General features: G+C 39.3%; 1 protein-coding gene across 1 annotated transcript in view; it reads left to right on the top strand.

The window, feature by feature from the left end:
* The first annotated feature begins 1980 nt into the window (after positions 1-1980).
* The window catches only part of LOC107746102 (XK-related protein 6-like), a 50475-nt gene continuing 39485 nt past the window's right edge, over positions 1981-12970 (top strand). Inside the window, exon 1 of the mRNA XM_016560189.1 lies at positions 1981-3641. Within this exon, the coding sequence (XP_016415675.1) occupies positions 3067-3641 (575 nt within the window). The 5' untranslated portion in view covers positions 1981-3066. The remainder of the gene's footprint in view (positions 3642-12970) is intronic.

Raw genomic sequence — 12970 nt, 5'->3', positions numbered from 1 at the left:
TTCATCTTGGAATTTCAAATCAATTATCGTAGCACATGTGAAAATCAACAAGACTCTTCTTTTTAAGTGTACCCCACACAACCCACACATAAGTAGATGTTGACTGTGTGCAGTCATCATTGGAGCATCGCTGTCTGTCTGTATAGTAATGCCAATAGACATTGGCATCTTTCCTGGTTGTTGTATGGATCACATCTTTCAAACTGGCATACAATAATGTACCCAAATGCCTGACTTCCACAACAACCTATTCTTCATCACTGCCCTCACACTCATTGCTTCTATCCTCCTTGGTCCTCAACAACTTGTTTTATTACTACAACCTGATTTTCTGATGCACTCATATCACTATCATCAATACTTTCTGAAATAAGTACAGATTTGTCTCTCCATCTTCCAAAAATCTTACAAAAATGAACCTAAAACACATGCATAAAGGCTATTACACTGCCGTCAATGCTGGTCAATAGTGCCAGCTACACAAAATATGCATCACATAATACGACTTTGTCAGTTATGCATGACGCTCAGATTTGTTGGTCTCTTGAGTTGTTGTTTTTATAAAAGTGCATTAAAAATGACAAAAAAACTTTAGAAAACACATTTGGATGTACAATTATATTTTTTATAACTTGAATTTATATGTATTTTCTAGTCTAAAATGAGCTCACTCTGGAGCCTTGAGAGCATGTGATGTGCTAATGTCTCCTTTACTACTTAGTTACCAAAAATGTGAAGCACATGGCTAATAAATTTTAATTTTACTGGTTGAAGGGGATGTCATTTGACATCACTAAAATAAAATTTTGTTGGTTGAACATTAATATTGAATTTTAAATGTAATTTTCTTAGCGTCATTTATAAATGACGATATCCCATAGAGGGATAAAGGCTGAATTTAGGAGTCTAATAAAGGTTGCCGTGATTTTGCCAAGTAAGAAACATCTTTAGTTGATCCTGGATCAACATTACTGTCCAAAAATATAGACCTAACCCAATCCCTACCCCTAAACCTAACCCTACCCATAATTTATTCCTAAAAATCAGTGTGAAATGATAGCTGATTAACAAGGGTGTAGAAGCATAACCCTGACTGTAAGCCTAAAACTGACATTTCTTGAAAATATAACCCTGACTGTAAGCCTAAAACTGACATTTCTTGAAAACTAATCCCTCAATTCTGATTGGTTAACTGGAATGTTGTTCCAGGATCAACAAGGATGTTGATCCAGGAACATGTTGTACTTGGTGAAATCACGTTCACCGTCTAATAAATGGTATGTATCCAATGTGAATGTGGGGTGTTGGGTACAGTTTGACCCAGTTGGGAGACCAAGAAAGTTGCAATTGAGAGAAATTTTTTGGTAAATAACGAAATTCCATTCTCCAAAATTTTCCAAAATTCCTGCTGAAGCCAGCTTGAACTGGTTGCTGGTCTTATTTGGTCTCAAAATCTGACCAGGCTGGTCTGTTGGTGTGTTATAGAGAGGTTTTGGGGGTTGTATGGGAGACCAGCTTAAAAATAAAGGTGCTTCACGATGCCATAGAAGAACCTTTTTGTCTAAATGGTTCCATAAAGAACCTTTAACATCTGAAGAACCTTTCTGTTTGACAAAAGGTTCTTTGTGGCAAAAGAAGGTTCTTCAGATTACAAAAAGGCAAGAAAGAGATGGTTCTTTAAAGAACCTTTGACTGAATGGTTCTTTGTGGAACCAAAAAGGGTTCTTTTATGGCATCGCTTGAAGAACCTTTTGAAGCACCTTTATTTTTAAGAGTGTAGATCAGCTTAAATGAGCAAATCAGTGTGTGCTGTCAATAGTTAAAAGTCACAAGAGTGAACTAATTTAAAACACAAACACAGAAAAAGGTAGCCTATATGCAAAATAAATCTTATTTTAATATTTAAAATATAAAAAGAATATTTAGTAAACTTTTCAAAATTGCAGAAAGACAGAACATGAGAAAATGAGTGTTGCCCAAGACAAATGTCATTAATTAGAAATATCTGAATGCTGACTGCGACGAGATACGATGAACATATTTTAAACAGCAGAATAATACAACAGAACTGACAGACAGACAAGTATTAATTAATCCAACTCTTTACAACACACTCACAAAGGAGAAAGGAAGAGACAGGTGGGTACAAATAGTGAGGACAGTTTATAAGGACAGTTTTCTTGTCACAACATTTTTCGTGCCTCATTTTACAGATGTGCTCTACCTTTATTGCTACTTTCATCCAGGGAGAGGCTGTTATGTTTACAAATGTGCTGAGTTTTTCTAGTTTTCACAGAAGAGAGTTGTTTGTCACAAACAGGACAGCATAGATGCATTGGCCTATACCTGACTGCAAACATGCAAGTTGCGCCCTGCGCTTCCATCTATTTGCCCTATATTAAATTCATTTTGTGAGTGGATTTGTATGCACATCTTGTTTAAGTCTCATTCAAATGTGTTTATTACATTATACTGAATCTTGATCATCTTGATGCCATGATGGCACAGAAGAGAGGAGGAGGAGGAGAATGTGAAAGGCATTATGCATAGGCTGTATGCAAAAGTATTGTTCCACCTGACGAGGAGCAAATTTTCAACGTGAGCATCTCTTGATCATGTCCGAAAAGGCTAAGAACACGAGCGGCGTGCTCACTACAGCATTACATCACTCAGCATCCCCCAGTCCTGAGGTGTTGAATCGAGCACTAGGTGGCATCCGAGATGAGTAAGGATCCGCGTCTCCGTTCAGTCGAGACATCCAGTCAGCGGCGTCGGGTGTCTCAGGGAACAGTCCCGCTCGATCGCTGTGCGGGGACGCTGCAAACACAATGCGCAGGTGACAAGAACCCGCTTCCAGGAGTTCGTCTCTGACCTGTGCCGACTCGAGGACTAGAACAGCGCTGACTTCCCCGTCCGGAGCGACGCAAGAGGATGCACTGCCTCTCTGGCGTCACCGTCACCCCACAAGTCCATGGCTACCTCATTAGGGGTACTCTGGAGAAACAGGTGTCGGGGAAGTGACGTCACGAGCCTCGGAAACCAGAGGTGTGCGCTTCGGAGAGCAAGATGGCAGCGAAATCCGACGGTCGGGGGGTCGTCACCGGTTTCGCCCAGCTGCACAACCTGGACGAGACGGTGGGGAGCTGCGAGGACGACCCGCGGCAGGGCAGCTCCTTCCACATCTGCCACTGCTGCAACACCTCGTCGTGCTACTGGGGCTGCCGGAGCGCCTGTCTGCGTTACCTCCTGGGCAAGGGGAGAGACGTCAGGCGGCCACCTCACGAGGAGCGCCTGTGGTTGGACTGCCTGTGGATCGTCCTCGCGCTCCTCGTCTTCTTCTGGGACGTGGGCACTGACTTATGGCTCGCGCTCGACTACTACGTCAAGCAGGACTACCTCTGGTTCGGACTCACACTGTTCTTCGTGCTGGTGCCGTCGGTGCTGGTCCAGATCTTGAGCTTCAGGTGGTTCGTGCAGGATTACACGGGGGGCGGCCTGGGCACCGTGGAGGGTCTCAGCAGCGGCCGGAGAGCCACGGCGGGCACGAGCGCAGGGGTGTACGGCAGGGTCAGATGCTGTCGCGTATCAGTGTGGGTCTGGCAGACGCTCATACACATCCTCCAGATGGGACAAGTGTGGAGGTAAGCATCCCGTTAGTTTCTCCTATAGCCCGTCACCTGGTATAACCCGTGCAGACCAGAACATATGGGATGCGAGTATCACTCTAAGCATGTGCTTTTCTCCGAATGAACATCGTGCTCTCGTGAAATCTGTGGCATCAGTATGCGCAGCAGGGCGCTGGAAGTACACGGTGCGTTCCTGAGGCGAGTCTCACAGTGCATCTGAGGATTCATTCACCCTCCCTTGGCTGCTCAACTCTGAGAGACTGCTGGCGAGACGGGCGTCGGGTTTCTCAGGCTCCCCGTGCGTCCCTCAGGAACGACATCCCTCCTTCCTACGCTCGATGTCATCGACACAATTTGCGTTCTTTGATCCTTCGCTCTTTAATAAGGATTCATCATCATAGGTGCAGTGCGTTATAACGCCAGTCAGTACAGTGTGTGCTCTCAAGTGAGGAATAGTTCTGGCGCGTGCGGGGAATATCGTCCGTGACATGTTGTACTTAACGTCTGATCCACTAGATATGATGCGACCGTTTTTTTTCTTCTGCAGCAGACAGGCGCAGTGGCCGCATTCACGTTTGTGTGGAGGCGTTCAGTTTAGCCGGACGATTTAGCTTGATTTCGATGCCATTCATTATGTTTGCTTGGGCTCGTGCTTTCTTTATACGATGCGATTATTGCTTAAAGATAAGGCTCTCTGTCATCAGTGGCTCACAACTGTCATGATGTCATCGCTTTAAAGGTGCTACAGCATCTCACGCGAGCGCGCGCTCTCTCTCTACGTTTGTGTGCAAAATAAATTCCTTCTCATCTTTCATATAGTCACGATAAGACCGTTTTTCTGAGATAAATGTAGTTAAATCTTTCTTAAAAGCCAAATGAAACGCTCATTTTGGACAAGTTAAATAATACTCTGCATCGACGACTGTAAAATTTTAAGTGGATTGATATTTATAGTATATATAATAATATGTAATATTTTTTATGAAGTAGGCTGTAGATCTAGGGATCACTGGGATCTAGAACTGACCCCGTAGAACTCTGACGTTGATTTTCTGCCGTTGCATGCAACCAGTAGTTCTAAAAGCGTTTTCTTCTTACGCGTCCGTTTATATATATATATATATATATATATATATATATATATTCAGAATATTAGAAAATTCAGGCGAACAATACCTGAGTGAATGACTTAGATTGTGAAGTGTGCAACCGGTGGACCCTGAACTATCCCATAATGCAACAAGAGCAAGTGTCTTATTCAAGAAGTTTAAAAATAAAAAAGGCAGAGAACTGTGCAGCTCGCTTTAGAAGTGCTATCAGTACTAAAACGTGTTCATTGCAATTAAAGGGTTAGTTCACCCAAAAATGAAGAATCTGTCATTAATTACTCACCCTCATGTCGTTTCAAACCCGTAAGACCTTCGTTCATCTTCGGAACACAAATTAAGATATTTTTGATGGAATCTGAGAGCTGTCTGACCCTGCATAGACAGCAACACAACTGAAATGTTCCCAAGTCCAGAAACGTAGCAAGGAGATCGGTAAAATAATCCATATGATATCAGTGGTTCATTCATAATTTCCTACGTTGTTGTGATTTGATCTGAACAGAAACAGCGTATCCGGCATGACGCAACTGACACAGAACAGCATACGTTGTTTACGTCCAGCAGATATTCTCCAAAATGGCACCAGGGTGATGCGGAGGAGACAAATTGTTGTCACTGATTGAATTGAACACTGATGTCACATGGATTATTTTACCGATCTCCTTGGTCTCTGTCTGGACTTGGGAACATTTCAGTTTTGTTGCTGTCTATGCAGGGTCAGACAGCTCTCAGATTCCATCAAAAATATCTTAATTTGTGTTCCGAAGATGAACGAAGGTCTTACGGGTTTGAAACGACATGAGGGTGAGTAATTAATGACAGAATATTTCATTTTTGGGTGAACTAACCCTTTAAAGTGTAATTTTTGGTTTATCATGCTATCACAGACTTGTAGGCCTATACTTTCTTCAGTGGTCAATAACTGAGATCTTCATTAAATTCAGCACTGAAAGTACAGATATTTGTATACAGCTAATTGAGCTAAAGTGTAAAAGGTAATGTTTTATCTAGCTATATTTCTGTAGTTACCTTGATGAAAGACTTTTACTGTATTTTGGCTCTACACAAAACTTCATTGTGCAATAAATGCAAAACCCGAATATAATGGAATGGCATTTTGAGGTAGAATGCTCAGCAGTGTATCATCTTAAAAATAGAGCAGTCTAGCTTTAAAGTGCTGGTGGAAATGGGTTTGAAGTCAACATCAAAGAAGTCTTTTTTTGCTCCTTTTAGACTGTGTGAATAAGGTGCTCATAATTAGATGACATCTAAATCAAATAAGAAGATCCTTCATGCTTTTCTTGTGTCTGTGAATCTTGTACTATGTTTTATACAACGAAGTACCATTGTACCTGTGTGTGTTTTCATATTTTAATACTCATAGGCCTATTATTGCATCTGTCAGTTGTTATTGCTTTCTAGCCAGAAACTTCTGAGGCCACACTGGCTTTATCTCTCAAACTGAACCGATAATGTTCTCAGGTCACGCCAAACATTAGCAAGCAACTTAAACTAATTTCTATGTGAAAACAAAAAATAAAGTGGAATTACACACATCTGTCTTTGCATCAGTTCCTGACTACTGGACAGATCCTTCTGCCAAAGACTTTAGAAATTGTGCATTTTAAGAAAGTGCATGAGACATTTCTCATTTGGATGTTTATTTATTTATGCTTGGCATGAGAGCCCGATGATGTCTTTGTTGGCTTCGGTAACAGCGCCGCTTGCCAAAACCTCGAGCCTTTCCCAATCCTCTTGACTTGAAAGTTAGTCAGCGCAAGCGTCTTGAGAGATAAATGGTAAATAATGGTCAATTAAGTAGCCTAGGGCACTGGTTGTGTGCTTTGTTTAGCTCTTGGCACAAAACTTGCTGCCTAGTTAGGGCAACTTGGTGAAAACGAATATAACTCAGGATTCTTACTCCCAGCATGTCTGATATGCCATGTATCACTACTGTTTAATTTGTAAAATTTAAAATTACTGTAAAAAAAAAAGTCCTTTTGAAGGACTCTTAAAATAAATATATCACAATTTCCGTAAAAATATTAAGCAGCACAACTGTTTTCAACACTGATATTAATAAGAAATGTTTCTTAAGCAGCAAATCAGCATATTAGAATGATTTCTGAAGGATCATGTGACACTGAAGAGAGAAGACTGGAGTAATGGCAGCTGAAAAATTCAGCTTTACCATCACTGCAATACATTACGTTTGAAAATATATTAAAATAGAAAACTTGTATTTAAAATTGTAATAATATTTCACAATATTACTGCATTTTTGATTAAATAAATGCAGACTTGGTGAGAATAAAGAGACATCTTTCAAAAACATAAAAAAAATCTTACTGACCCCAGACTTTTATACAGTAGTGTATATAGGTTTTGTTTTGTTTTTGCTGCTTTTCTGTAGTCTCTGTAATGATGGACACTTTAATAAAATGAATGCAGAATGATTTTGAGCATTTGAGAGAACTGGTTTGGTGTTAATGAGGAGCTACTTGAGCCTTACTGATGGTGCTGTAGAAGCATCTAAGACAAAAATGCCTGGGAAACACTCTAAACCACTCCTTCCCAAATGTTTTAAGGCACTTCCTCTGCCTCATTCCTTTTCTCTGCTGTCTGTGTAAAATCATTGCTTTGCTGCTCTGTCCTCCCCATCCACTAGTTAAAGTCATAATATGCACTTTCCTCTTCTCTCCCTCGCTGCCTGTTTTCCCTTTTACATAAATCTCCACTTGACCTCCATTTCTGTCAAGGAAACTGGAGCATCTGTCGGCCTTCCCATTATTGGAGACTTTTCCTCCTATGTGTGACGTTTAGAGCAGCCCTCCCTCACTCCATCACCTCTAGGACGCTCACTATCCCCATTCTCTCCTGTTTGCCCTCTCAGTGTCACACCTCTCACAGGGGCTCAGGTAGGATATATAGTCAGCTACTATATATAGTGGCTGTTTGATAGTGTTATATAGTGTTTGTTTGAGTGCTTGGCAGTTTAAATTGAGTTTAAAGAGCGCCAACAACTTGTGTATGCACTTGTGTCTCACTGCAGTCTTGAGGAAATATCACGCAGTAAATGACTAATTTCACTGCATACACTCAACAGAAAGCTACTCATTAAAACACAAGGGTCAAAGACATGACACTCATTTTTTGTGTCTACTTTTTAAATGATTAAAAAATACATTTAAAATGCAGTTCATTAATACTCTGACTTGAATACAACTTTTCTATAATGAGCAAGGTTTTAATTTCTGGTCCATAAACTCAAAAATGTCAGGGTGTTACCACTGTCCTGATATCATAATAAAAAATAAGCATATTTAAAATAATTAAATTACTGAAGTCATGTGATCCCTAATGAAACAGACATACATTTTAGCATATAAAAAGAGGACAATTTATGGAAATAATACACTTTAAAAAATATACTTAAATGTGAACTAAATGTAATGTGTTTGGACGCTTAATTGAATGTTGTTCACTATTAAATGCGAATATATATATATATAAATTATATATAATTTTTATATACTTTTATTTATATATATATATATATATATGTGTATATATATATATATATATATATATATATATATATATACACTGTATATTGTGTTGCTTTCATATTTTCATATTTTGCACATTTTATATATGTTTTCTCTCTCTCTCATAACTTGAATTAAACTAGATTTTAAAAGGTTTTTTTCCCCCTCTTCTTTATCATGAACACTCATACTGTTTTTGACCCACAAACACTCAAACAGATGCAAGTAACCTGGTTTCTAGTGCTGGGTGGTAAAAACTAAAAAGAGGTGTCTAGTCTTTTTAAGCATCTTTTTAAGGTGCCACTTTATTGTTCAACTGCCTCTTCAAGAGCTTTATACAAGTAAACAGCCTTACAGTTTTTAGCGAGTACTGAAGATCCAGCAGCAAGTGGGCTAATCAATGCGTTACACTGCTGACATGTCCTCAGATGTGCTTACAGTAAACACTACTCGGCTGTTATTCACAGCGACCTTGCAAGCATTGTAGAACGCTCTCTGTGAGAGTCTGGGCCTCCTCAAAGACCAGCCACACTCCATGAATTAATTTACACACGTAAAGTGTTTCAATGCCGGCTCGCCAGAATATACGATCGTACCGTATTATAGTAGGTAAGCCAGTGAGTGTGATAAATTATCACAGCTTGTGTTTTTTCACATTGGGGTGTAAAGATTGACACGATGCAGTCATGCTGGAATCAGTCCAGCTGACAAAAGCCAAATGCACAATGTAATGTTATGACTAATTGGTGAGTGTTTTTGCTTGTTAGCGTGTGGTGTGAAGACCATACTGAGTAATTTATGTGTGCTTCTATCATTTTGGCAGTAAATTGTAATGACTAATTTGTGAGTGTATTTACAGATTGGACCACAGAGCACTAAATAATCTGAATGTGTTTGATCACACCAGCTGGGTTTACGATTACGATTATGATCGTATGTAGAATGGAGTATTTATTTGTGTGTGTGTTTTTAAATGTACATGTAAATGTACTGCTCCTTATGTTTATTAACCAGTGCTTTTATTAACCAGTCTTGTTGTGTTTAGCTTGTTTAAGGTAAATTACAATAATATAGTGCTCATTTCTTCTGGGGACAAAAGAGCTCTTAAAGTACATAAGTTGAATTTTCACGTCTCATCATTCCCAGATGGTTTTTACCAAATTTTAGAAAATTCAACTTTGCGTGAGTTTTAAAGGATAACATTTTTGACTACAGGGGGACTTTAAAATTAGAACATGCAAAGCAAGATTTGAACTGTGAGCAGCTTACAACAGAGTATTAAATCTTATAGACTGCTGAGAGTGAGCAGTTTTACATGTTGTACATGTCTAATACAAGCATCTGGTGGAAAAAATATTGAATATTTTAAAGGGGTCATAGACAAAAAAGCTCTTAAAGTACATAAGTTGAATTTTCACGTCTCATCATTCCCAGATGGTTTTTACCAAATTTTAGAAAATTCAACTTTGCGTCACAGGAATAAATTATATTTTAAAATATATTACAATAGAAAACAGTTATTTTAAAAGTATTTGATAAAATACAGTAAAAACAATATTATTGTGAAATATGACTGTTTTTGCTGTAATTTTGATCAAATAAATGCAGACTTGGTGAGCAAATCTGTATCTATCTATCTATCTATCTATCTATCTCTCTCTCTCTCTCTCTATATATATATATATATATATGACCAGACAAATGTCTCTTATTTGTTTTCCTAAGTAAATCTAATCATCACAGTACATTCAGGCACAAAATCTGAAACGACGCGTTTCAGAAAGGCGGGGCATAGAGGAGAAACAATAATGTACATTATGTGGAAAATAATGTGTTTTTTGAACCTTAAAACGCATAAACACATTTCATTACACCAAAGACACAAAATAATGTTCTTTTTAGCAACATCATATGACCCCTTTAATAGCAATCCTGTTATTCAGAGAATCAGATCTGTGACTGCTGGTATTTCTTCATTATGCAAAGAACAAAAAGAAAAGACCTCATTTTCTTTGTGACCTGACTGAGACGAGTGACTGTTTGTAAAATGCACCGGATGTAGTGTGTTAAGTGCTGATTTATTTAGCCATGATGAAAGTGTGCTATTTATACAGTCATGAAGAAAGAATCTCTGATTATAATTCAGGTGATAAGGAGTTTGCTACAGGCTGTCAGGATAAAACGAGCAGCTGTATTGCTGTAGTGTTATTGGAGGATTTGTAAGAGTTTTCTTTCTATGTCTGAGTTTGATACTTGCTATGGAGAGTGTGGAGATGTTTTGATCCAGATCAGTCACCTTTGACCTCAGGGCTGGACTGGTTGTGGTTACATGTATCATGTAAAATGAAATCTCATACAGAATCTCTGACATGCTTTTTCATGTTTTTCAAATCACTGTAGAACAAGTGTTTATTACAGTAGTTTAATGACAAGACCCGTACCATTATCCCTCCTCCACCAAACTTTACAGTTGGCACAATACAGTCAGGCAGGTAACGTTCTCCTGGCATCCGCCAAACCCATGCTTGCCCATCAGACTGCCAAACAGAGAAGCGTGATTTGTCACTCCACAGAACATGTTTCCACTGCTGAGTCCAGTGGCAGCGAGTTTTACACCACTCCATACAACATTTGGCATTGTACTTGGTGATGTGAGGCTTGCATGCATCTGCATGTCCATGGAAATCCATTCCATTCCATTTAAAAAAACATTTTATATCATTAATTAAATAACATTTAGTTATATCCAGCAATATCACATGAGAAAAATTGCTACAGGCACAACTCGTTGAGGCAGTGTTATTGTAAAGGGATATTGCTTTAATCCAAAAGTTAAAAATTAAGCAGTTAATGTTGAATAATTTTGGGCTCAAATTTGACAGTTGCTTTGTCTTTATTTGCTCCACCAATGAAAATAGATGAAGTGTACCTGTTGCAGTAGGTGTGTTTCATTCCTAAATGAGTCATTGTGTTAAACAAATTTTGAGTGAACAATTCAATGATTCAATCACTTGCCACCACCTTCAAATGGAATTTGCAGAAGAGTCACTGAAAAATCTCCACCAATAATGCACAGAAAATAGTGATCACTGTAAATACATTACCAAGAGTCAAGTCAGACATTCAACAGTCATAAATACTGACGCACAGGGAAAATCGGACGCCTCGCAGATACAAAAATAATGTTTTGGTTAAAAGGTAGTTAACATTAAAATTCAGCAAAACCCTAAGAATTCACAACACTTTTTACAATAGTGCTCTCATTATAACGTTATGTTCTGCATTTCTGTTTTGAGCTGCGCGCACTGATGATGACCAGTAGAATGAAGCATTTGATAGCAGGTTTTTAATCAATGGGATTTAACTCATTTATCTCATATAGAATACGCTTAGTTATTTATACAACATTACGTTAATATTACGACTTATAGGCTATCTGCACAAAACTGCACATGAATGTGTCTGCGCGGCTCTGAATGAACTCCTTTTATGGACGCGTTCTTCACGCAACAACGTGCAGAAACACAGCAACTAAACTCTAAAAATTCACAGCGTTTTATTATAATAGTATTCTCATTATAATGTTATGTATATGACAGTCCCAGTCATAGTCAAATTATGCATTGTTGTTTGTCCTGCTCGCGCTGCGCGCTGAAGAGATCATCACCGTAGTAGCTACTACAATGAAGCATTTTACTGCAGAGCAACCAAATGCATCTTATACGAGATAAATAATATATACACGATATAGGCTATATAAACCGGCTGACATGTTTTGAAATCACTTGTACCCCACCTGATCGAAAAAAATCCAGTCTTTCACTCTGCCTGTGTCATTTTGAGTCTTGTTACATTTTTAAATCCCTGCCGCCAAGATGCTCCTCTGTCGGTCACGGATTATGGAAAGTGAAACTTAACTTAAATCTATAGGGGTGGTTGGATTTATTCACGCACGAACATGCAAAACTGTATCGCACGCGTGCTACAGTGGTAAATTTATTCATCGCACAGACTAGTTTTTTCGTAGCACGTGCGACATATATGTCGCACTGTACAGCCCTGCTGTTAGGGCCAGAACTCCTGGGCCCGGGGTAGAGGTCACGTACTAGCGTGCAAACTTACCACAGTGTGGATTTTAGAAAGTGTACAAAGACACACTTACCATAACATGGATTTTAAACTACCGTTCTAAGGGGTTCTCGTGACACTCTGAAAGAGCAGCCCATAGATGGAAATGGTGCATCCCAAAACGCTATGTTTGAGAAGTCATCAACTCGATCTTAAGGCTTATAATGCTGGAGTGGCTAGCAGTAAATCTGTAGCTGAGGAAGCAAACATCCAGCTCTCAATCGAGAGGGAGCTCGACCTACAGCATGTTCCAAAGGTGGAACAGCTAGCAGTTACTTAGCTGAGGGAGCAACACCCCTAGTTCTCAAACGAGAGGAGGCTCGACCTGCAGCATGTTCCAAAGCTGGAACAGCTAGCAATAATTTACTTAGCTGAGGGAGCAACAAACCCAGTTCTCAGTCGAGAATGGAGCTCTACCTACAGCATGTTCCAATGCTGGAACGGCTAGCAGTAGTTTACCTAAGCTGAGGGAGCACAAACCCAGCTCTCAATGAGAGGGGTCTCGACCTACAGCACGATTGTAGAATCAGAAGGGTAAGTGTACTGCAAGCTAGCCAAA

The sequence above is a fragment of the Sinocyclocheilus rhinocerous genome, unplaced genomic scaffold, assembly GCF_001515625.1.
Source record: "Sinocyclocheilus rhinocerous isolate Xijiao unplaced genomic scaffold, SAMN03320098_v1.1 scaffold40, whole genome shotgun sequence".
Classification (NCBI taxonomy): Eukaryota; Metazoa; Chordata; class Actinopteri; order Cypriniformes; family Cyprinidae; genus Sinocyclocheilus; species Sinocyclocheilus rhinocerous.
Note: the sequence above shows the minus strand (reverse complement) of the source record. Positions and strands in the feature narration are given on the sequence as shown.